At 35.1% G+C, this 24582-nt stretch overlaps 1 protein-coding gene and 1 long non-coding RNA gene across 2 annotated transcripts in view; both read right to left on the bottom strand.

Annotated features, from left to right (window-relative positions):
- Positions 1–10021: 10021 nt before the first annotated feature.
- Positions 10022–11046, bottom strand: LOC106111446. Its single transcript, XR_001226173.1, has 3 exons — positions 10979–11046; positions 10776–10864; positions 10022–10553 (listed from the first exon to the last, which is right to left on the bottom strand). It is a non-coding gene; the product is annotated as an uncharacterized LOC106111446 (long non-coding RNA).
- Positions 10435–24582, bottom strand: part of LOC106111268 (nuclear factor 1 X-type) — a 39349-nt gene continuing 25201 nt past the window's right edge. The window contains exons 2-14 of the mRNA XM_013293293.1: positions 20833–20988; positions 19966–20157; positions 17204–17411; positions 16156–16227; positions 14626–14721; positions 13758–13916; positions 12822–12926; positions 12216–12334; positions 11770–11878; positions 11456–11643; positions 10979–11094; positions 10776–10864; positions 10435–10553 (exon numbers count right to left, since the gene is read on the bottom strand). Coding sequence (XP_013148747.1) covers positions 10435–10553; positions 10776–10864; positions 10979–11094; positions 11456–11643; positions 11770–11878; positions 12216–12334; positions 12822–12926; positions 13758–13916; positions 14626–14721; positions 16156–16227; positions 17204–17411; positions 19966–20157; positions 20833–20988 — 1728 coding nt within the window. The remainder of the gene's footprint in view (positions 10554–10775; positions 10865–10978; positions 11095–11455; positions 11644–11769; positions 11879–12215; positions 12335–12821; positions 12927–13757; positions 13917–14625; positions 14722–16155; positions 16228–17203; positions 17412–19965; positions 20158–20832; positions 20989–24582) is intronic.

The raw sequence follows: 24582 nt of genomic DNA, 5'->3' as shown, positions 1-24582 counted from the left end.
TCCGTCATCTCAGTCATCACTCCCTTGATCATGTCACCTTCAAGCAATCCATCTCTTTCTAGGTCTACCTCTACCAGTGTACCACACTTATAAATAAGGTTATCCTTATAAAATTTCAATATAACGAGGAATGGAGCCATAAATGTTATAATCTTCTAATATTATTATTTTTTTACAATATTAGGTGGCAAACGAGCAAGCGGCCACCTGAATCCACCGAAATTGAAAGTGACCGCTGCCCATAAGCATCCGCAATTCCAGATGCGTTGCCTACCCTTAATTGACGTAGGAGAAGACGCACATAAAGAGGACATTTCCAATTCCTATGTGTCATCAAATGCACTTTTCCTTCCCATCCTTTCCTCTTAAGAAAAGGGTGGAAAGGGAAAGGGACTAAAACTAGGCCTCCGGCACCACACTCATCAGACGAAACGCGGAATTGCTTCCACTTCACGCCAGTTTTCTGTGTGGTCGTGGTATTTCACCGGGCGAGCCGACCCATTCGTGCGAAGATCTTAAAGCGAGCTCTACCACTGTTATAAAGAGGAAAGATCTGTATTTTTATATGTTTAGGAATAATTCAAAAACTACTGGTCCGATTTCAAAAATTCTTCCACAATTAAAAAGCTACGTTATCGCTGTAACATAAGCAGGTTTAACATATTTTTAAATTTTATTGTGGAAGAAGTCGCGAGAAACAGCCAGTACTTTTATACATTTACCAGCTGGCATCGGAACTTCACAAGCTGGATGTGGTAACGGATGTCATTATGGTGAATGGCATGTGGTCTATGGTCTATCGTGGCTCGTGCTACCGCTAATTACCACATCCTCGATGTTATCGATACAGACCCGTTTTTGTTTATGGTTGGCTGGATTTGAAGTTTTTTATGTTAACAGCACTACATAATATTAGTAGTTTTCAACCGCGACCCCGTTCGCGTGGGATTAACAAACACAAAAGTGAGTAGCCTATGTGTTCTTCCAAACTATTCTCTGCATCTATACCAAATTTCATCGAAATATTCAGCCGTTTAGACTACAAACTCTAACAAACATCCATCCATCCGTCCGTCTAAACTTTCGCATTTTTAATATTAGTATGATTGTGCATACAATAAAAACGTCGTTTACTGCTTGCATACAATTTTCAGCCCTTGTATTCATATAATTGATTAACCTTTAAGGTCAAAATCCCTTTGTTCGATAAAAAATTTACAATCAAACACCTTTAACTTTCCCTTCGAAACCCTATCTTTGTATCTAAAAAATGTATATTTGCGTGTTTAAAATATTCTGCCGACCCCTTATAATGCACCCTATTTTATTAGCGGCACGCTTTTTAACATGACAGCTGCGCGGCCGCCATTTTGTGACGTCACCCCATCGATTTTTTCCACAATCGATGATATCGACCGCACACCTGTTCGCGTCTTCCTGGAGCAATGACCTTTTTGTTTGCTTTTAAAAATCCCGATTTCTTGCAAAAAACAGATAAAAGACGAATAAATCTTACTATCATTCGCCACTTTATTCTCGCGTATTAAAAAAAAACTCAAAAAAACAAAAAATGCGAGTCAACTTTCCTAACTGTAGTTTCTATGGCCATACTAGCTTTCACCCGCGACTCCGTCTGCTTGGAATAAAAAAAATCAAAACTGAGTAGCCTATATGTGTTATTCCAGGCTATCCTCTACATCTCTATCAAATTTCCCCGAAATCCGTTAAGCCGTTTAAGCTACAAACTCTAACAAACATCCATCCATCTAAACGTTGCATTTATAATATTAGTATGACTAGTGTCACTTGAGCTCTCATGTTTTTTATAAAAACTTGATTAAACGAATTAACCACAATTCCGCTTTTACTTGGTCAGGATATGAAAGTTTTCTATGGTTTCTCATCCAAGCGCAGTTGAAATTAAAAGGGGGATTGACAGGCTACAAACTTATTTACTGTATTTTACGGAATTCACAGGTCGCTATAATTCACATAGATTTTAAAAAAAGTTTGTATTTTCACATGCTAACTATACCTATAAACCAAAACCATCCTCTTTTCTAGAAGCCTGTATAAAAGGACGACCTAGTTTGAACAAAAACTTCGGACCAAGAAGGTATTTAGTACAAAACCGTTACTTTGTATACACTAAAAGCTCCTCTACACACTTCACGACATTACGTTAAGGCGTGGCTAGACTTCAAAAATTATTTAAACACAAATTCTTTGTTAATTCCACGATCGTGTTACCAAATAGTCTATCTGAATAGAAATAATTACTTGTTAAGTCTTATGTCTCCATTATTGTATATTCCTTTTATTAAATAATACAGTAAGGGTTACTATTAACGTCTCTGAGTGTAGTAATGTACTATGTTTATATTACTAATATTTTAAATGTTTGTAAACTGCTCTACGGATCTCAATATTTGGCGTAGATGTAGAGAATAGTCTGGAAGAACACATAGGCTGTTTAGTTTTGTTTTTTTTTTATTCCACGCGCACGATATTACTAGAATGCTAGTAACTAATTTAAGAAACGTTTTTGCATAACACATGTTTAGATAATTTATATCATTGAATTATTTTTTCAAACGTGACGCCATCTTGTGTAAAACAATAACCTCTGAATCTTACCAAATCAATATTTCTATCTAATTTCATTAATAATTCCTCATCCTTAGTTTTTATGACGTATTTCTCATTTATACGTAACTCTATAATAAATCTTCCATTTCTTTATGAGTTAGAAAATATCGAAAATTGATAATTGCGATCCTATATCGGAGATCTTACCCTCCGTGTGACCCGTTGTCATAGAAACCCCGTCGCAGCACAACGCACACGAACCGCTGAATATAGTTCCATCTCTTTCCAACTCCTCTATTTGGGTCGTAAGAGAGAAAGAGATAGTTGAATGGATCGGTATTGCGTTTTCCATTGAACAGCCGTAAGTAAAATCGATATCGCACAAGGCTAGGCGTCGATTATCCGTTCTATTCAACGTCGCAAAATTTCCGATGCCATAACGTAACAACCACCAAACTTACATTGTACATTTTCAGCTATAATACGAAGAAATAAAGTTTATTTTGTAATAGCAAGTGTTTGTATTTATGTGTGTATAATTTAGACTTGCCTTGCGGCTTACAATGTGACACAGCTACATCGACTATTGATTTTCGCGATCCAACGATGTCTGTTCGATTTATTGGATAAAGTTAGTATCTACGTTTTAATGTTAAAACAACATATGATAAATGCCAATTGCATTAAATCATATTATCATATTTCATACTAATATTATAAATGCGTAAGTTTAGATGGATGTTTGTTAGAGTTTGTAGCCTAAACTGCTGAACGGATTTCGATGAAATTTGGTATAGATGTAGAGGACAGTCTGGAAGAATACATAGGCCACTCACTTTTGTTTTTTAATTCTACACGGACGGAATCGCGAGCTAAAGCTAGTATCTAATGTTTCAAGATTCAATGGCGTCTCATGTGTTTTTGTATTTTTTGTAATTATTTAAATTACCCATGGTTTCTTTACTACGCCACAATGTAACTAGCTATTGCCCGTGACTTCGTCCGCGTGAAATTAAAAAATAAAAAAAACTTAGCCTGTATTACACTGATAACGTAGCTTTTTAATGGTGAAATTTTTGAAATCGGCCAACTTTAAGAGTTATTTAAATACATACAAAAATACAAATCGTTCCTCTGTAAAAGTTATAAAATTTTAAATAATTATATTGCATAACTTGGATTTTAAATAAATGACTGCACGTAAATGCTTCTGAGCATAAATATGATAATAACTTTGTAGGTATGTTTTTTGAAATTTGTAAATGTATTTGTGAAGCTGACTGTACCTAAATTCTATTGTTACTCTCTCTTATTGACGTTACTTTTACTTTCTTTGGAATAAACAGAGATAGATATACTTTGTACAAATAGTACACCATAACTGTACTATACTAAATTTCAAAATTAGTTAATTTTTTTCCCTATTAGGTAAACTTAGGACTAGAAGTATAGAAGTCTTAAATACTTTGATACCTTGACTAATTTTATTGCTTGGTCATTCACATCTGCTTGTCCTTATCCTAGTTCTAGGTGTGTTAAGTTTACCTCCTCCTCCAAATTAATCTATCTATCATCTACCCTTCATGTCACCTTTCACGCAATCCATCCTTCTCTATGTTAGGTAAAACCGATAAAGGCTGGTCTAGAATTAGGGTGAATTAAATTTTGCATATATACCTTGAAAGAAATACTGGGCTTCTGTTTTCACAACTCCACGACTGGCGCGTTTTTGTGGATGGGACACTGATTCCAACCAGCTTAACTAGATTGGTGAGCTTCACCATACACTCCTATCAGCCCTTTTATGTTGCTAGGGATCTCTGGAAGTGATCTCAGCGAGATACCTAACCCTTGGAATGAATACCGTCTAAAGAGTGTAGAGCTATGTCAAGGTAATCAGTATAAATAAATAAAGTAAAAGACACATGATAACTGTAGTCAATTTAATAAACTGACACAATTACCAAGGATTAAAAGAGTAAAATAAGATAAAAATGAAGAAATTCAAGAGATAGTTACTTTCAAAACAAACGATCGGTAAGGAAAACGGAATCAAATAAGGGCGGAGAAGCGCTAGAATAAAAAAAACTTTGGAAGGAGTATTGTTGCATAGGTAGGATTCAGTATAAATAAAAGTCAATTGATTTGTTTGTTTGTATTGCGTCAACTGTAACACTTTCAGTTTTCATCGATATTGAGCAAGGTTTTCCTACTTTATTATAACCGCTCTAACTGTGATGTCCAAACAGTTAATTTAACCGTTATTTTTAGTTACAAAAATGTGAAAAAATCGCACACAGTTACATATAGCTGTGAAAACATGTTAATTGAAAATTGAAATAATCTAAAATTATTAACAAAAATTAAAATGGCAACACCGTTCCTTAAAAAATCTATACAATAACATAAGTTTTTTTTTAATTAAAGTAAACTTAACACATAATTTACAGATTTTTTTTCAAATGTTTGGACACCATAGTTCAGCATAACAACGCACGCTATATCATCTGCTCTCCTGTGACACACGCGGCATACTTCACTCTGTGGCAGTCGCAAGCGTACAACGTGAAGTTAGCTATGGGCACAAAACATCCCAATTACGCATATTGTACACTGTAAAATTGTTATATTATTTATGTTACTCTAATCATATTTGAAAAATCTTGACTGTAGTCAAACAACAAAATTACAATACTTCCAAATGTAATTGCAGCATGTTAGGTTATATTTTTTATATAACAGATTTGACAGCTGTCATAGTTATAAAAATACAACATAAATTTGCATAACAAGATATTAATTTAAATCATAAACGATTTCCCTTTTTATAGTTGGTTTTATACGGTTTTTAGTGTCGACATTTTTTTGTTTTATCTGTCAAAATTGAATTATAATTTTAGCGCGTGTATTTAACTCGGCTAACTTCACGTGTTCAGTTTGCGACTACAACACTGACGTATTTGTTTAAGCTTTAAGCACCAATTTTCTTTAATAACAAGTCGTTCGAAATATTTAAACGACTAAAAATCTATAAATATCTTACTATATAGGTTAAAAATACACATTATAACATTTTTACAAGTCTATAGTTAATTACGCATACCTATATCAAACGTTCATCGCTTCTGCTTCTTTGAAGTTAAATGAAAACGAATCAAATTTAGGTAAATAAATTTCATTTAGGTATGTTTGGATTAAATGAAAAAGTGAGAAGTGAAAACTAAATAATATTGAGATACAAGAAAACAGACTTCAACTAAAATATAAATTCGCTTGCTCTTTATACAAAATAACTTCACGTCTTTTAGACCCAACTGGGGTAGACAGAGACTAGCTTTCCGCTTTTATTTGATTCTCAAGTTGGTGACAGTCAGCTTGCATAAATGTGAATACATTTATACAATGTATACAAAACTTTGTATACATTTACGCAATGTATACAAAATTTTGTATACATTTACGCAATGTATACAGAATTCTGTATCTTTGTATACATTTATGCAACTGGCTGTACTATTACTACATTTAATTGCCAGTTTCCTGTCTTTATTTCTGTAGTTATTAAGTACAAATCCAAAATATAATACAAAATACACTTGAGAAGGTATTTACAAACTATGGGTCGTGGACAATTAACACTAAAACAATTAATTCGCTAAAATAATAATTGCACATCATAACATTCGATGAACAAAAAAAGTAATTTAATAACTAGGAGTATTCTTCTAAAGGTTATTAATTATTCCTTAAATATCTTTAGTTACGTATGTTATTACAGAATCCACAAAACTTAACATTCAAGACGGATTTTCTCAAATATTAACAAAAATAGTGATGTTAAATGATTACATAAGAGAATGGTAAAAACATTTTTTTGTATAGAATTTGAAAAAGCATCGCGAGAACAGGAACAACCATGTTGCTCGAAACAAAAGCGCGCCTAATTCAAATTGCATAGAGTATACATGCCAGAAAGTATACGATAGGTACTTAAGTGGGTATAATGTAGGTACTAAATTATATGAATATATTAGAATTATTTATATTTCAGCAAAACTACGCATCGAAGCGTCACTTAATTGTAAGATAATTATTAAGGAGGGGATAGGGTTACCATCTTTTTAAAAAAATCCAAACTTCTACGCCCAAAAATGTGACTGGACTAAATAGGGGGTTAAACTCGAGATGAACTTACTTGGGCCATTTGTACGTAATTTGGAAGGTCAAAAGATCAATGAGGGTTCAAAGATTGAGACAAAACTGGAAATACACAGAAGCCTTGCGTAAACCAACTCTAACAATGAAGACAAAAGTCGAGACCCAGGCTTTGGAAAACAACATTTAACATTATTTCTAGTTAGCACGTTGTATAGAACGCATCATAAATATCATACAATATTGTTGTATCTAAGGCACATAATGTTTAGGCTTTCAATTAGTTCTCCATATCGTAATAATGGTGCTAATAAAAAATATAAATCGCGCCGTCACAGACGCGCGCCATTTCAAACGTCAGATGTCAGATGGAGAATTGTCGATGGTCTCAAAATGGCGACATCTGTCACGCGCACAAACTATTGCGAAGCTATCAACAAAACCACTACCGTTTCTACCAACGCTGTAGATAAAAGTTTTTAACATCTTTCTCGTCTATCGGTCTACAATTCATAAAGTTGTAATAACAAATGCATTTCAAACATGTCCGCCTGTCGCTTTATACAGTATATTTTTTTTTACATCGAACGGGCACGAGCCGTGCGTATTGCCAATCATACAAAAACAACTATTTCAATATAAGACACGTTCAGAATGAACAATTTAATCACAGTCTAGAATTTTCGGCACCAATGAACTTTTAAATTCGTCACCAATATTGCCTCACAGATTGTACAATGTTACACCGTTCCGTTACACGAGTTGCTTCCCAGCAATGTAATCAAGCCTCAAGTGACTCTTAATTTTCTGACCTTTTTTTAAATATATTTTCTAATAAAGTCTATCGCTAGCAATTGACTAAACCCCGCTTTTCAGCCTAGTTGAACTATTATAGCTGTAATAACAATATAATCTATAGTTTCGTTCTGAAATAGCTATTTAATAATTGTACCAAATGGCTTCCCTAATTCATCTTCACTTTATACAATGACGGTATTCCCGGCCATATTTTACTATAGAAAAAATATTCTGCGAGTCAATTATTACGATTATATGGTCAACTACATCAGTACCGATCACTAGCTTTACTAAAGCCTTTTTATTATACTATTATTTAATTATTGCTTGTCGTTTATTGCTACGTTACCTACTTCTATATTTCTATAACCTCTTAGTCGAATGTTCTACGAAACTAAAAGGGTCGTGAAAAATTAATTGAAAACCTTTTAAAATAACGTCCGTTTTTAGTGAAAAGCCTGCGTAATAAATAAAAAGTGATTGATGTTTTTACAAACGTGACAATTTAAAATTGGAATTTAAAATGTTGTCTATGGTAACCTTGAGGGACTTATTGTCACATTTGTTTTTAATTTCCGAACTGTTCGGTTACGTCACTGTCAGATGTCACCGATCAGTTTCACAAAATGTCAACTTAACCATATCGTACTTATATATTCTAATTCTATTAAAAATTGTGTATATATATTTAGATTTTTATTAAGTGTAATTTGGCCACATTTCTTTTAGTTTCATTCCCTTACTAATGGGGGTTAATTAGTAATTGTAAATATTTTTTTTAAACTTTTAAGTAACATTAAATTTACATTGTAATTCTAATGACTAGCTTTTCTCATATGGCCACGGGATCGCGAACGAAAATTGCATGATTGAAACGAAATCACTAATCTAAATGTTATAAATGGCGGCAAAACTCGCAATTAAATTCAAACTTTCGCAAAATCAAAGATGGCGGACCGAAAAATGTTAATTGACTAAAATGTCCTTAATATTAAATCGATAGTGAGTCATACATACGAGCGGATGGATTTTAAAAGAACACTACAATTTACAAGTCCCTATTATACATTTATTATAAGTTTTTTCATATGAAAGGCACCTATTGAATGTCCCTCGACGGTTGTCGAACTACATTTGTCGATTTATTCTTACTCTCAAATTGACTTCGTTTATTTATTTATTAGATTTTTAAATAACTATCTTAAGGTGAATTTAGTAAAATAAATATTGACAACAATTCAAATAGGATTCTATTTTAATGTAGTTAACCATTTAAAGTTCATTCTAAATTGACTTATGCGTTTTGATACTTGAAATTGAATATTAAACATATCGAAGTATCAAAATTATCGTCAGAAAGTATCAAAATTACACACTCTAACTATAATGTCAAATGTAGCTTGATTTTTACATTTTTATGTCAACGTTTTGTACTAAAATGTCAATTTAGAGCAAGAATAAATGACAGGTTCACGGTCACTAAGTATACAACTAAACTAATCATAAGCAAGGCTCGTCTTTCTTAAATATTCGTTTCAATAAATTATTTTCTTCTCATCGTAAACTAATAAGCTTATATCTATTTTAATTGTCAATACAACACACAACAATGAAACAAAAAACAAAACTATAATATCACACTTTCGTCAATCGAACCATTTGGAAGCATTTTGTTAACTACCCGCTCCCTTCACTAACCTATACATGGATAGGATATAACCCCTAGTATTTAGTGCATATTACAATTTCGCCATTTTAGTTTTTAATCTGAGGACAGCTACCAAAATTCAAATTTTTTTAGTAGTTTTTTTCCAGTAGGGGGAGTTGCTCTGATGTTGAAGATGCAAGAACGATACAAAAATCTGTCATTTCGAAGTAACCTATCCATGTATAATCAGTGTTTGACTGCCTTACAGGTCAGCAAAATAATTCATAAGCTGAACCTTTAATTATCACTTCACTAAATTACTGGAAGGCTTTGATCATACTTTTATATTCTATAAAAATATTAGAATATCATAATGTCGTGTACTTTCTTGTAGCTTCATAATTTACATTATTATTTACGTTGCCTTAACGATTAATGAACGAAAATCGCATAAGTCATCTGTGTCTGGACAATAGATGGCGCTGTTGCAAAGTAATTTGACTTTGACATTTCCACAGATAACTAATGCCGCGCGTAATTTAAAAGTGAACTCATCTACCTTTGCCGCGGTTTTGTTTTTTGTATATACAATAGTGATTACACTCGCCCTCGCTTTCTGTCCGCCGCACTTGACAAATATGAAATAATAAAAAAACTTCATAATTAAGCTGAAGCATTTACAGTTGGCTTGTAAAAGTTGTTTATAACTTTTAAAATTACATGTACGAGAAAGAGATCAACTAACATTTTAAATACTACGGAACAAAAATGTTTATAAACACGACCGAAAAATATTCACACTACAAAGAAAAACAATTTTAAAATTAAACACAAATTACAAAACAAAACTTACATTTTAAAACCGCTTTAAATACTTTAAAAGAAACCAATTTCTTTTTACATAAAACTGGCCGTAAAGAATTGCATTGGTGTTCGAAAAAAAAACATAGCCTTGGCAGAAATTAAAAATTCCTAAATTATAGAAATATGATACTGGCTGTAAATAAATTGCTTTTGTTTCATTAAAAAAAAATAAGGCCGAATGTATCCGATTACAAACAAAAAACAAACGAATTGAATCTTTTGTACAAAAGAACATGGCGGACTGTATTGCGTTTGGCGGGCTGTCAGCTGTCAGCTATGTTCTGTCGGTGGCGGGCTGTCAGCTGTCAGGGCGTGCGGTGCGCGAGGCCGACGGGGCGCCAGTGCGGCGGCGGCGCGGGCGTCCACCGCGGCGGCGCGCATCACGGCGAGCGCAGCGGCTTGTCGGGCGCCAGCTCCTCGCCCTCCGCCGCGCACACGCCGGAACTTGTATCCATTGCGCTGCCTTCCGCACTTATCACGTTAGATTGGAAGAAACGCTCTGGAAAGAAGAAAAAAATTATCAACAACTAGCTTTTTCTCGCGATTTTCAACAGTGGTAGAGTCCGCTTTGACATTTTCGCGCTGTCATCGTCATCGTCATCTTAGTCACTCCCTTCCAGATCATCCTTTCACTCTATCCACCTCTTTCTATGTTTCCCGACCGGAGTATCACACTCATAACTAACGTCTAACTAACTAAAATAACAAAGGATTAACATACCATCATCCAAAAGCACGACGTGATCGGGTCCGCCGGGCGCCGTCATAATGTTGAACTCTTCTTCTAATGTCGGGAAAGGCGCATTCCACCTGAAAAATAATTAAACACTTACTAGCAATAGCCTGCGGAATAGAAAAAAAGATTGATAATATTCTATGTGTTACAGATACAATAGATTTGTTAAGTAAAAGTGATGACAGTACCTCGGGGGAGCTCGCGGCGGCGGGCGCGGCGCGTACAGCCCCAGGCCGCCGGGCGGAGAGCCGCCGCCGCCGCCCGCCAGCACCGCGCCGCCGCCCAGCCCGCCGTAGCTGAACACCTGCACAGTACAACCCTCTTTAACACAACATGCGACAAATGGGAGACATTAACTACGTCGCGTACACTAAGTGTGTCGGAAGCCTAACTACAGTCCTTTTCCCCCTTTTTCTTGTACAAAAAAGGTGGAAAAGCCTAGCGAAGGATGGCGTGTATTGATTAAAAATAGGCAACGATTTGTAAATGCAAATATCTAAGGGCAACAATCGCTTTACTGTTTTGGCTAATTACGTTAAGCCCGCTACACACGCTCAGTTTTATTTGCACAGTAGGAATTCAGATAAATAAGAAGACAAAAACGTGTGCCAATACGGGAGTAGGATAAGAAGGAAGATGATGAGTTACTAGAAAGCTAAACTTACCTGTTGCGGCTGCGCGTGGAAGTGATTGAAGTGCGTGAGCGTGGGATGACAGTCGCGGTAGTGCGGCGAGCGGCGTCGGGGCGACGCGCCAGGCGACCGGCCCTCGGGGGACGCGGGCGAGCTGCCCCCGCCGCCCACGCCCACACCCACTCCGCCCACGCCCACGCCCACGCCACCAGACTCACTCGCTACACCAGTCATTACAAATTACTTTCGTCAAACGAGTACTATGGATAATTAGGGAACGCCTATGTCCAAAAGTAGGCAAAGTCTGATGAATAGCCAATTTAAAGTAAAGCAAAGTATACTCGTACCTGTTGACCTGATGATGGCCACTGGCCTGGCCATCGGCGGCAGCGGCGGCGGGGGCAGCATTGAGTTAGTAAAGTACGCTGGCTTCGGACTCCGCGACAGACCGTGGACCTGGAAACCAGAGATTTGATGACAGTAAATTTTCAATCCTTCGAACAATATATCTATGTTCCATTTATTGCTAGGCAATGTAGTGAACGTATAATTATTGGTCCTTCGAGCAGTAACTCTCAGTATTCCTATTTGAGACGATATAAACGTGTAATTATTGGTGCTTCGAGCAGTGTTACTAAGTTTCATTTACTGCTTGGGAAAGTAATGAACGTATTATTGTTGGTCCTTCGAGCAGTAACTCTCAGTTTTTACAGACTCTTACTTGTGGTGATATGAACGTGTAATTGTTGGTCCATGGAGCAGTATTTACTGACACCTAGTGGTAAAACAATACCTGTATCTGCTGTACGTCAGTGGGCGGCTCCTGACACACGAAGGTCACAAAGTCCCCGAGGGAGTCTTGCGGCGCGCCCTCGTACTTCCCACTTGAATGCTGGTTTGACAACTCTGATGCTGGAATCATATAATATGACTATTAATAGTTACGGTAGATTTCTGACTATGAAAATTATAAACTGTCACGAGGTTTTAATATTTAAAAAAAAACTTAATTTACTATTATTTCTTGTTCCAGTCTCACTAAGCCTTGTGAAGGAATGACGGTAATAGTCGAATATCGGGATTCGAACCCTTAACCACGTGATCAGATTGCGGTGAGTTCCACGGAGATCCCGTAACCCAATTCTATTGCCCTAAAGGTTGGCCACCGAAAGGATTTTAGTAGGTACAAACCGCACATATCCTTGTCTTCCCCCCAGAAGGGAGTCTTTTTGAAGATTCCCTCCCCAATACCAAAAAAAAGTGCTTCGTAATCAAAAATCCAATCCTGAACTATTTCAATTTTAGTTTCTGATGTAGGTGTTTTACTGATTTGCCAGAATATGTAATATTTCTATTCGAAATATAATTTTCCGTAGTTTAATATATCGGTTTCTTATACCAGTGGGGTGCGTGTCTGTGGGCGGTGGCGCGTGCTGGTAGAAGATGGCATTAGATGGCACCAGCGGCGACTGCGTGCTTAACGCTGCAGAGCTGTGCGGGATGCCTGCAAAACAAATTATATACTAGCTGTTGCTCACGACTTCGTCCGCGTGAAATTAAAATATAATTAAAAATATAGCCTATGTTACTCACTGATATATCACCTTTCCAATGGTATATTAAAAATCGGCCCAGTAGTTATTACGTGAAATGAATACATACACAAATACAAATCATGTCTTTATAATATTAGTATAGAAGTATAGACTACCTTTTGCCCGCGGGTTTTAAAAAATTAAAAATCAAGTGTTCTGCTAGACAAATTTACATGTCATCTAAATATTTGCATTTACAATATTAGTAAGAAGTGACTGTGTAGAACGAAAATGAAACTTGTACACAATGTAATAGGATTCAAATTTCCATAAATAGTTATATAGCAATTACGACTTATTTGCAATCGAAACTCGAACACATATTTAGTCATGAGACTGCACCATTAACAGAATAATTGTTAATTAATCATTCGCTACAAGTCAATGACATATTAATGACGTATAAAATTGAATAAAACAAAAGCATCATTAGTATGCCGCACATACACGTCGCCATACGCGGCGCGACAACCGACGGTGTGTCGCTGCCCTTATTTAGATTTTGACACTTTTCAACGCATTTTTTGTAATAGTGTACCTACAGCGATGGTTGTCGATTTCTCGTGTTTTTGGCATAAGTGAAAACCGAAATTATAAAACCGAAACTTGTATTGCTTGAGACAAATGAATAGCGTTTCATGTGTGATAACCTTATTTACTATACTATAAGTTGCCTGTCCTTTTCTATCACTATTGTCAAGAAAAGGACAGATAGATATGCAAATATACGTTAAACTTACTGAAGCATTGCCCGACCAGCATAGTGGATGGCGTAGCGCGTTCCGCAGGGGGCTCGAAGGCGGGCGGAGCTGGACTGCCGTACCCGCAGTAGTAGCCCGACTCCAGCTTAATGCCCGACCCGCCGGGCGACTCTGACCCCGTCTCTTGTAGGATGGACGCTGAAATGTTTTACCCGACTCTTCTATATTTGGACAACTATAGATTTATAAAGAATTAAACGAAAAAAGTAGTTTTCATACCATAAAGTGGATAATTACAAAAGCGACTGAATTCGTCGTAATAGTGACAACCGCTGCCCATAAACATCCCATCCCATAAACATTCTACCTTTAATCTACAGAGAAGGGGAAGCTAAGAATTATCACAGGTGATTCCCTTTAACTTGCGTCCCCTTCTCCGTCAAATTTACTTCGCCCTCTCCCGTATAACAAAAGAAGGGAATTCATAAAAACGAAACGCACAATCATTTCAACTGTCTGTCTTCTGTGTGGTCGTGATATTGCGGTCAGATGTTCATGCTGGCGTCTACCACCTATGAAATATTTTTAAAACATATTTATATATATATATATATANTATATATATATATATATATATATAAATATGAAATTATTACAATAAAACTAAAAATTCAAATCATCGATGCGTCTTTAATAGGTTAGAGTGAACAGATTAAATACAAATTTCTTTATATTACGTCACCAGTCATCGACAACTCTCCGTATTAGGAAATTATGCGTAGGGTTGACACAAATATCGCTTTATTGTTAAAAGAAACACGTTAAACTCGCTACAGACGTTCAATTTAAGTAAACAGTTCAATTGTTTACTTGAACTGATCGTCTGTAGCAAGCTACCATAACATACCTTTACTCAACTTCCATAGTTCCTTCGATGAGAAGACACCGGTTGCTAGAATAATATCGTTGCATATGACACCGTTGTATGGATTGTGAGTATAGCCTGCAACCCAGCACTTCGCGTTATACACAGGGATCCTCTCGGTAAAAAAACTATGGAGGTGGGGTCACAACAGCTATAGTTTATTTAAAATTTGCTTGTTTTGTCCTTCCTTTGTACGATTTACATGGTAACATCGATGAAGTAGAAAATTCTAATTAAAAACAAGCAAATACTAAATATAAAATTAGTCTGTATGCAACTAGAAACATTCAACACGAAGACAATATAATCATAATTTGAACCATAACATATGACAATAATGTTGCATCGTTCAAATTAAGATAATAGAGAATTTGCAAAAACTTAAAAAACATTAATATCATTAAAAATGGAGAAATCAGATCTTAAGTAATTACACAGCTAACACAAGGGTCAAATAACCACAGACGAGCTTAGAAATAAAAAATAAAAAATATTATTTTATAGAAACAATTTAACAATGAGCAAGGTTAGTTGGGAATTAATGTAATCGAAATTCAACTATAAATCATAAGGGACTATTTCCACTTAGTCGTTAAACGCTCGACTATTATTACGCTTGATTTTCAAACTGCCAGTGGAGTTAAACTGACAGCATACAAATATGGCCGCACACCTCAGTCGCCCGGTTAGCGACTAAGTAGAATATCTAAATCTACAAGGGAAATATCAAAACTAAACACCAATTCATCAAAACTACAAAAACACCGACAGAATCACACAAAGCTAAGAAAGATTAAATTAGTTTTAGAAAAACTAACTTAACATTGAAAGAGTTAACGTCAAAGCTCTTCTAGTAAATTTGTTATGTTTAATAAAATATTTTAAAGGTTTAAAATAAGGATCATGAAGAGCCTTAACATTGAAGAATATAAAAGAGTAAAAGAGAAGGAACACCGACTACTAAAACTATCAATAAACTTCTTTACAACAAAAGCAATGAATTGTGAGTGCAACCAATGCTGGGATTAGATAAAAATTATTGATATTTCTTCAATAAATGCAGGTTTGAAACTAAAGGTGATAATCACAACATCTTTTTGTGCAAAATCCAATCACAAATTCTCGCTGCAGCGTCTTTTGTGGCTAAAAATGATTTATCGAATAAAATTTAACTAAATTAGATTTATTGACATTAGAATATTAGGCTCAAATTGGAATTCCGATAGTCTGCTACTTTGATAATCAGATTTATATTTTATGTTAATTTATTTGTGGTTTCTCTTATTCTATTTTCATTTGTATTTTCGTCTGTATCTGTAAATGTTTCTGAAACTGATACTTCTGAATAATATCTGTAAAAAGAACCATATCCTATCTTTGACATCATTCTTAGCCCGACAACTGCTACGAGAACGACACAACATCGACACGAGCACGTCACGAACATGTCACAAGGCGTCACATGTCCGTGACGACACGTCAACACGGGTACGAGCCGGGTGACGCGGTTACCTTTACTTTTAGCGTCGTGTTCGTTCTCTTTGTCCCTAGGAGGGTGGGGCGACAGAGAACCGCTTAGGATATCTGAAATAACATCGGGTTACTTATACTGTTCGGAAATACTAATTGTTTTTATACAGGTCTTTTGATAATGGAAACCCAAAGTAATTGTCAACACGAACCTCTAAATGAAGTTAAATTACTCCATGTATTAAAAAAGCATTTTGTTTAGTAAGCGGAGGTAAAAGATTTAGACTAAATTAGATTTCTAAATCTTTTTTAGTCGTAGTCAGCACAACTTTAGTCGTAGACGTGATGTAACTCTATCTTTGCATAATCTTTGTTATCCGCATGAAATTATACGAATAAAAGTTATCACAAGTAAAGTGATAAGTTATTTACAAAAGGTGCAACTTTTAAAAATGTTAACGTGATATCTAACTTAGCAATATACGTTAGCGAGCCAATGTTAATTAAAAACTAAACCAATTAAGATTTGGTATAAATATTAAAAATTCAATTGAAATTTCTTTTAAATTATTGATGAAAAAATAAACTTAAAATTTAAAACACAATCACAATAAACTAACTAAAATTAGTAATACTTTTTTAGTTTCTTAAACTAAGTTAGCATGACCAACAGTTAGTTGACATTGTAAACTAAATACCTATTACATTACACACAGGTACTAGTCGGATAACGACAACCTTTTTTTATTTAGTTCATAATTTAGCATAGTGGTTAATCTAAAAACTAAAACCAACATAATTTAACAATTAAAATTGATTAGTTTTAGTTTTTAGATTTAGACCAATAGAATTGTATTGAATTATTTGCCGTTTGTAACAAAGGGCAGGATAAGAAGTTAACATTATTGTTAGTTGTCTAAATTAGTTTTAGTTAAGATTACTGTTAGTGTGTAGCTCAATTAGTTTTAGTTAAGATTACTGTTAGTGTGTAGCTAAATTAGTTTTAGTTAAGATTACTGTTAGTGTGTAGCTAAATTAGTTTTAGTTAACATTAGCTCCCAACTTAAGCTAATATAAGTGAGCGATAGACCTGGCAGACCGTCGCTCCCATTACCATAGCTGTTGATGAAGTTAGCAAGGTAGAGGTCCAGTTCTCGTACGGAGACATTGATGTGGTAAGGGTTGACGCAGAGGCCGGGCTGTGTGCACTCGGGGTGCTTTTCTAACCGCTCTCCGTCAGTACTCTCCAATGGTATAGCTTTGAATAATATCACCATAACGAGATCTAATCGCCACACCTGGAAATTGAAAACATACTAATGTCATAAATGCGAAGTATTAGATGGATGGATGTTTGTTAGAGTTTGTAGCCTAAACGGCTGAATGGATATCAATGAAATTTGGTACAGATGTAGAAGATACTCTGGAAGAACACATAGGCTAAAAATCTTATCGTATTTTACGCGGACGGAGTCGCGGGCGAAAGCTAGTAAGTAATGTGTTTAAATATCCAATCACGGTACCGAATTTTTAATTTACTAAACAATAAACCAATTTGTTATATTACTTAAGAACAAAAGTTTTCTAGTCGTACCTAGGAAACTAAAACTAAGAGGTGCGGACCTGAAACTAAACTAACACCCAATTATTTAGTCTCGCTTTGATTCTTATGAGCTTATATGGAGGTGCCCTCTAATGTTTTGTAGTTGTGCAACTAAACAGTTGAATTGACTGCGAAACAATGGACAATCGCACAACACTTGTGCGATATTTTTGACCGACTCCCCAAAAGAAGAAGGTACTCAATTCGTCTGTATGTTTTTTTATGTGTGTTACGGCATAACTCCGCCGCTAGTGGACCGATTTTGATAATTCTTTTTTTATCCTAAAGGTAATGCTTGCAGGTGGGTCCCATTTTTTTGGTTGATTTTTGGAGTCAAAGACTACGACGTAGTTAAATAGTTTAACTCAAAATCGCGCGACGAAATTTCGGGTCATTTTTAGTCAATATTGTGCGCCCGCTCTTAACTACGGCAATAAAAAAATTGTATTTCTACAGAATCATTAACTATGTTACGAGCATTTTTAGATAATAAGTAAACATTCAGAGACTTCCTGTTGTCAGTTTTCCTTGACAGCTTTCATTTGTTTTAATTTTTAGTAACAAAATGGCATTGATAAATTAACTTCAGACATGGTTATAAATATACTAGCTAACGTCCGCGACTATCCTAGTTGAATTAAAAATAACATAAGAAAGTAGCATACGTACGAATTTATGGAGATCAGACAATTCAAAGCAATAAGTTAAACTCAGTTTAACAAACACTAATCTCTTTTTAACAATCGTTAATCGTATCTTAGCTTGATCTATTCTATTATTATTAAGAGGTAACACTTGGATTTTTGTATTTTAGTATGTATTGAAATAACTCAAAAACTACTAAGCCGATTTCAAAAATTCTTTCACCATTACAAAGCTATGTTATCACTGAGTAATATAGGGTATATTTTTTTAAATCACACGGACGACGTCATGAGTAACAACTAGTTGTTATTATAGAGATATTTCATTACCCAACATACAAGTACAAGTAAACTAAATTCATATCCGATCGATCATATACTAACAATGTAAATATACTGACAAGTATTAATACATCGGAGAAAAGTTTCTCCCCAAACGAGGGCGGTAATGCACAAGTCATTCTCAAACTATACCCGGCTACAAGGTCATATATGTCACCGGCAAACTCTCTACTCCGACTGTATATAATTTACTCAGATAACTCAAATTGTTTTTAACGTCTTGTATTAATGATAAATAATGTATCATCTTTAGAAATTGTCTAAATATAAAGCATGTTTGTTTATTTTAAACTGAATAGTAGGAAAAGTTTAATGTGTCAGCTAAACTGTACAAGTCATCCGGAGTTAAAAGCCAGACAGTTAAAACTGTGCAGTTAATAATAAAAGTATTTTTAGTTTATAAATGAATTCGTCAGATAAACAATTTGTTATATGTCTGGGCACATTGCAAACAGTCGGATTATACAACTTGCCGGTGACATACTCTCCCGGGAATGGCGGCAGTAAAATATTGTACAGCTCGATATTCAGCCATAGTTTATTATGGACCATACAATATTTTACGTCACAATACGATTCTAGAGCTCGGTCGTTTCGCTTATCTACAAAAAAATGGTCAACTAGAAATAGATTGGATTGTAGCGGCCATGTAAAAGTTGTAAATCAAATTTTAGTAGAGTTTTGTTAGTATACAAAAATATAGGCAATCTACACTATATACATCATCAAGTTGCTCTTGTCGCTAAGGGTCGGCACAGTATTTAGTGCTCTTCCAAACAAATGTATACAAATGTATGGAAGAGCAGCACATACTGTAAATATTGATAGAAATCTATCAGCTGTCATATCTGAATCCACTCCCTTCTTAATTCATCCTCTTACAATCAATCCATACTTTCTTCGATCTTTCTCTGACTTAGCAGCCCACATTCAATCTTAAATTTCTTGTTTATTTCAACATCTTGACGTCCATACCACACTAACCTTTTACATTACAATTTCTCTACCACTGGGGCTTCTTTCGAATTACCTCTAATATACAAATTCATAACTTTATCCCTTGTCACACCACACATCTATCTTAACTTAGCTACATGCAATCTTCATTCTTTCGCAACATTGGTGGCCTAACATTCAGATCCATACAATACGACAGGTCTTATGATGGACTTGTAGATCTGTCCTTTAGGTTTAAGTGGAATTTAACCTCTACAATACATGCTTATATTGCTTTCATGTTGGGGTGAACTAGTATGTGTTTACCTTGTCCGCTTGTCTTAAACAGTCTATCCTCCTCATTTTTCCCTTCTGGTCGGGGTTAGAGAGCACGCAGACCGCGGGTCTTTTCCCTGTTATACTAAGCACGAAGTCCTCCCTGCAATCCTGTGTTATGTCTTTCCGTAGCTTGCCCAGGAGACGTGACGCCCATTTCTGTTTCACTTCTGCTTTTTCGTTCTGGAATTGTAAAAGAGTGTATTAAGAGTGGGGTATAAAATAATTTACTAGTTAAAGTGAGAAGAAGTGAAGAATAAAGACAAAAGTCGTTAATTTAGAATAAACATAAAGTATTCTCTCATAAACATCATTAGATATGTTGCTTGTTTTTATCTTATTATATCTTTTATATTTAGTTTTAGTAAATAACACAGTTTTCGAAGCTAAATACGTCTGTTCCTTTGTCACATTTGCAGTTTTAAATGCTGGATATAAATCTAATTACTTCTTCTTTCTGGGAATTATAAAGGAATTAGACATATTTATAACTCGTGTCCAGTAGTTTTGACGATACTTCCATCACTCACGACCGCATCCCTCGTCTGCACAATACCATCAGTTACCACGTAACGTCATGAGGCTATCGGTGAAGCTTTTGTAAATGTTATTATTGATCAATTTTTCCCCTGCTTTCATTCCTTCTTAAATCATTCTCATAATTCTATTATTAGCTTTCGCCCACGATTCTGTCCGCGAGTAAAAAAAACAAAAGTAAGTAGCCTATGTGTTTTCCAAACTATACTCTACATCTATTCCAAATTTCATCAAAATCTGTTCAGCTTAGGCTACAAAATCTAACAAACATCCATCCATCTAAACTATCCCATTTATAAGTAAGATTACATGAAAATATACCTGCAATTCATATTTAGTATGCCGCTCCTCCTCGAGACTCATCCGCTTCTCGTGTTTCTTGTAATATTTCCTTTTTGCCGCTTGTAAATTGAACCACGTGTACGAAAAGGACTTTACAAAAGGCATGAGTGCCTCTATGAACGGATGGAACTCGTCCTGTGAACATTTAAACAATCAAACGAGATTTAACTTCATACAAACATTGTTGCGTTGGCGTCCAAAATGGCGGCCAAATTCTAAAGTCTTCCCAATTTTAATTTTAATTTTATTAATCTATGAACTTTACTAATAACTGATGAGAGTAATTAATTTCATATTTAAATCTCAATAAGCAATTTATTCGAATACAGTTAAAGTTTACATTTAAAAAAGTTAATAAATACACACTTGAAGGTAGAACCTTCGTTAAGTTACACGTATCAGTAACATCAACATCACATGCACTTAATGTTACTTCATACAAAGGGAAAGCTTACGTAGAAGAGCCCTCAAAACTCCCTCATCCTTACAAGATTATAACCGATCTTCACATCCCCGTAGTTTTTTTATTTCCATCCTGTACTGATAAAATCTAGCCTAGCTTGGATCCTGTCTAATCTATATCCATTAGGTAAAGTATTCATTCTAGAATAACATTAAATCACACGACAATATAAACGCCTGTCATATCAAAATTAAGTTTATATTTCTGTAATTTATAATGTTCAATAAATATGTTATCAAATTATGAAACTTTTCATCTATTTCTATCTGTTTTTCGTAATTGACCAAACAAGTTCATGAGCCATGTAATAAGAAAAGAACCCATTTCATTTAGCTAACATTTTAACTGTTATATTTCAAATAATACAATTCACTTTAAATATTCAAAAGATAGAGTATGAGTAATGTATTGGTTTTTACGCGAATTGTTTCCGTAAGCAGGAAGACCTTTAGGAAACTCTTTGTCATACATTTAACATACAATACACACAACAAAATACTTTCATACAATTAGAGTGAAAGCTTTTCTCAATTTTATTCTATACTTACTATATGTTTTTTTAATGAGAGAAGGGGGCAAACGAGCGGCGGGAACTCAGAGGTGGTCAACGACGCCCATGGACATCCGCAACACCAGAGGAACTACAGATGCGTTGCCGGCCTTTGACGAAATTGCAGTCCCTAAGTCTTATTGGTTTGAAAATACCGCCGAGGACAGACCGTTCCACAACGCGGAACAGAAAGTTCCGCGTTAACCGCACGGTTTTTTTATTATTATAAGCATATTAACGTCTTGCGTTACAAAATAACCTTAAAATAATAAAAGTGTCCAGTTTTTTCAAAGTCGAAACTATCAATTTATTAATTATTAACACAGTCAAACAAAGACATCTGACCCGGTAAAAGGCGTTAATATCGCGGTTAGTTTTAGAAAATGTGTATACTACTTAAGATTTAGAGAATATAAAAAAAATTACAGCTACAATACAACAAAGATCTTGTAAATTGACAGGTGGCGCTAGTGAGCCGTAATTTATTTCTACTTACGCGTATATCCTCATCGGTTTATACTTCGACAGTCAAACTTATTCCGATATCGAAATACGAAAACCGCAAGCACGCGCCGCATAAAGTGTAAACCTGCTTGTCTTTCTCTTTAAATCTCGTATTGACATGTGTCATGTTCGTAAATCGTATCCCATCGTGTATTCAATGCGTACACGCAGGACAAATACTGTATTGTTATGCCGACTGAATCATAACGTAATGTATGCTAACATTTGTGATTTATTGCGGGCTTCAGTGAGGAATTTGCGATTGTTTTTGTTAGCACAACTGACCTCTAGTGTTGACCTATAAGTGTCACCTGAAATAAATCGATTGGAGATTTTTTTTAAGTTTATGATTAAAAAAAATATTCAGTCATAGTTTGAAATTCACACTTAAATGAATATCGTAATTAACCAAGATTTAATGACCCCCTAAACTGGAAATTATCTAGTTATATATATTTTCTATCTATACTATTATAATAAAGCGTAAACACACACTTCTTTGTTGCCTAAGATGTCAGCAATCACAGCATATTTTTGAATAGTTCTTTTTTTAATAAAAAGCCCTACACTTACGTCACGCTTTAGGCTATATATTTTCAAGCCATTACACTTAGGGGGTAATAATTTTGGACAAAAATCGTTTTGTGGGAAAGAGACCATATATTGCTGCCAACATCAAGGAAGAAATTGTCATTTGTGCATTTGAATTTTGACATTTCATGCGGATGAAGTCGCACTGGAACAGCTAGTACTAATATAAAGAGGAAAGATTTGTATATCTGTATGTATTGCAATAACTTAAAAACTACTGAGACGTAAAATTCTTACACCGATAATAAGGTAATTTAATATGCTACATTTTAAGTTCACGCGGACGAAGTCACGAGCAATAGCTAGTCTAATATAATTTGTATCAAAAAAAAATAGATCATTATTACAAACGTATGTGTATTTACTGTATGACCTAGTTATAATTTGACAAATGTCTTAGCTTGAAATTTTCCTTTCATTTCTGAATCAAGGAGCAACCACAAGTAAACCTAATAGCGATACATGTTTTACTAAAATAAATAAATAATGTAACATGAAAATTCCGTATTATATTCCATAAGAAGCTATAGTAATGTAAATATATTCACAATTCATATAATCAACCAATAATATCTCCCGTAGTTGTTACTATGGCCGGCGGTGTGCGGTTACTGAGGCAATACTAATTAGTTCCCGGAGCCACCTCGCCTCCAGGATACGGACTTTCTCACGGCACGATTAACACAAACACGAATACTATCTAACTTTTGATGGACTACGGCTGAATAACAGCACAATGACATGTTTTATAATTTCATAATCTCCCCTGCTTAATCCTACTCCCGTAGGGGGCACCGGGTTTTCGTCCTCCAAATAACACTATCATCCGTCATCTCAGGCATCACTCCCTTCTTGATCATGTCTCCTTTCACGCAATCTATCCATCTCTTTCTAAGTCTACCTCTATCGGTATACCCTTCCACATTCATAACTAACATCCTTCTTGTTAAATGCGATTCATCCCTTCTCATAACTTGCCCATACTACGCTAACCTTTTACTCCTTATTTTCTCAACTACTGCGGCTACTCTCATAATCAGCATCTTTTATAATAATGAAAGAAATTAAGACACACAAAATACGGTAAAGGGAGACTGTTTATTATCAAACCGTAGAAGATTCAGGAAGTTAAAATCTAGACTTGTAAATGACAGAGTGTATAGAATCGTAAGTTTCCACTCCAACATTTGTATTTATTACACCAAAAACATACAAGAAACAAACGTGGCTCTAAAACAAAACATTAGTACACACTTATATACAAAATCCAAGGTTCGCAGATGTTTCTTGTCTAAACAATAAAATTGATCTGAATGAAAATTCCACAATCAACATACACATGATTAGCCGTGCTAACAGTTTCCAAATGTAAACAAAGAAACCAGTCATAACATTGTAGTTGGCGGCTTTCGCAGACGCGGGTGACTCCTGCCAAAGTGAACCACCTGCTTCGCCAGACTCACTAGGGTGCCCACTTGGCAGGACCTCCACGCACGTGGTAATTCCTGGCAGTTCCGACGAGCGCTCATATTAATGAACACGTGTATTCTGTGTATACAAATTTTAATAGCTAAAAAATTATATAACTTTAAATTGTCGTGGTTTTTAAACATAAAATGTT

This window comes from Papilio polytes, unplaced genomic scaffold, assembly GCF_000836215.1.
Source record: "Papilio polytes unplaced genomic scaffold, Ppol_1.0 DF824169.1, whole genome shotgun sequence".
Lineage (NCBI taxonomy): Eukaryota > Metazoa > Arthropoda > Insecta > Lepidoptera > Papilionidae > Papilio > Papilio polytes.
Note: the sequence above shows the minus strand (reverse complement) of the source record. Positions and strands in the feature narration are given on the sequence as shown.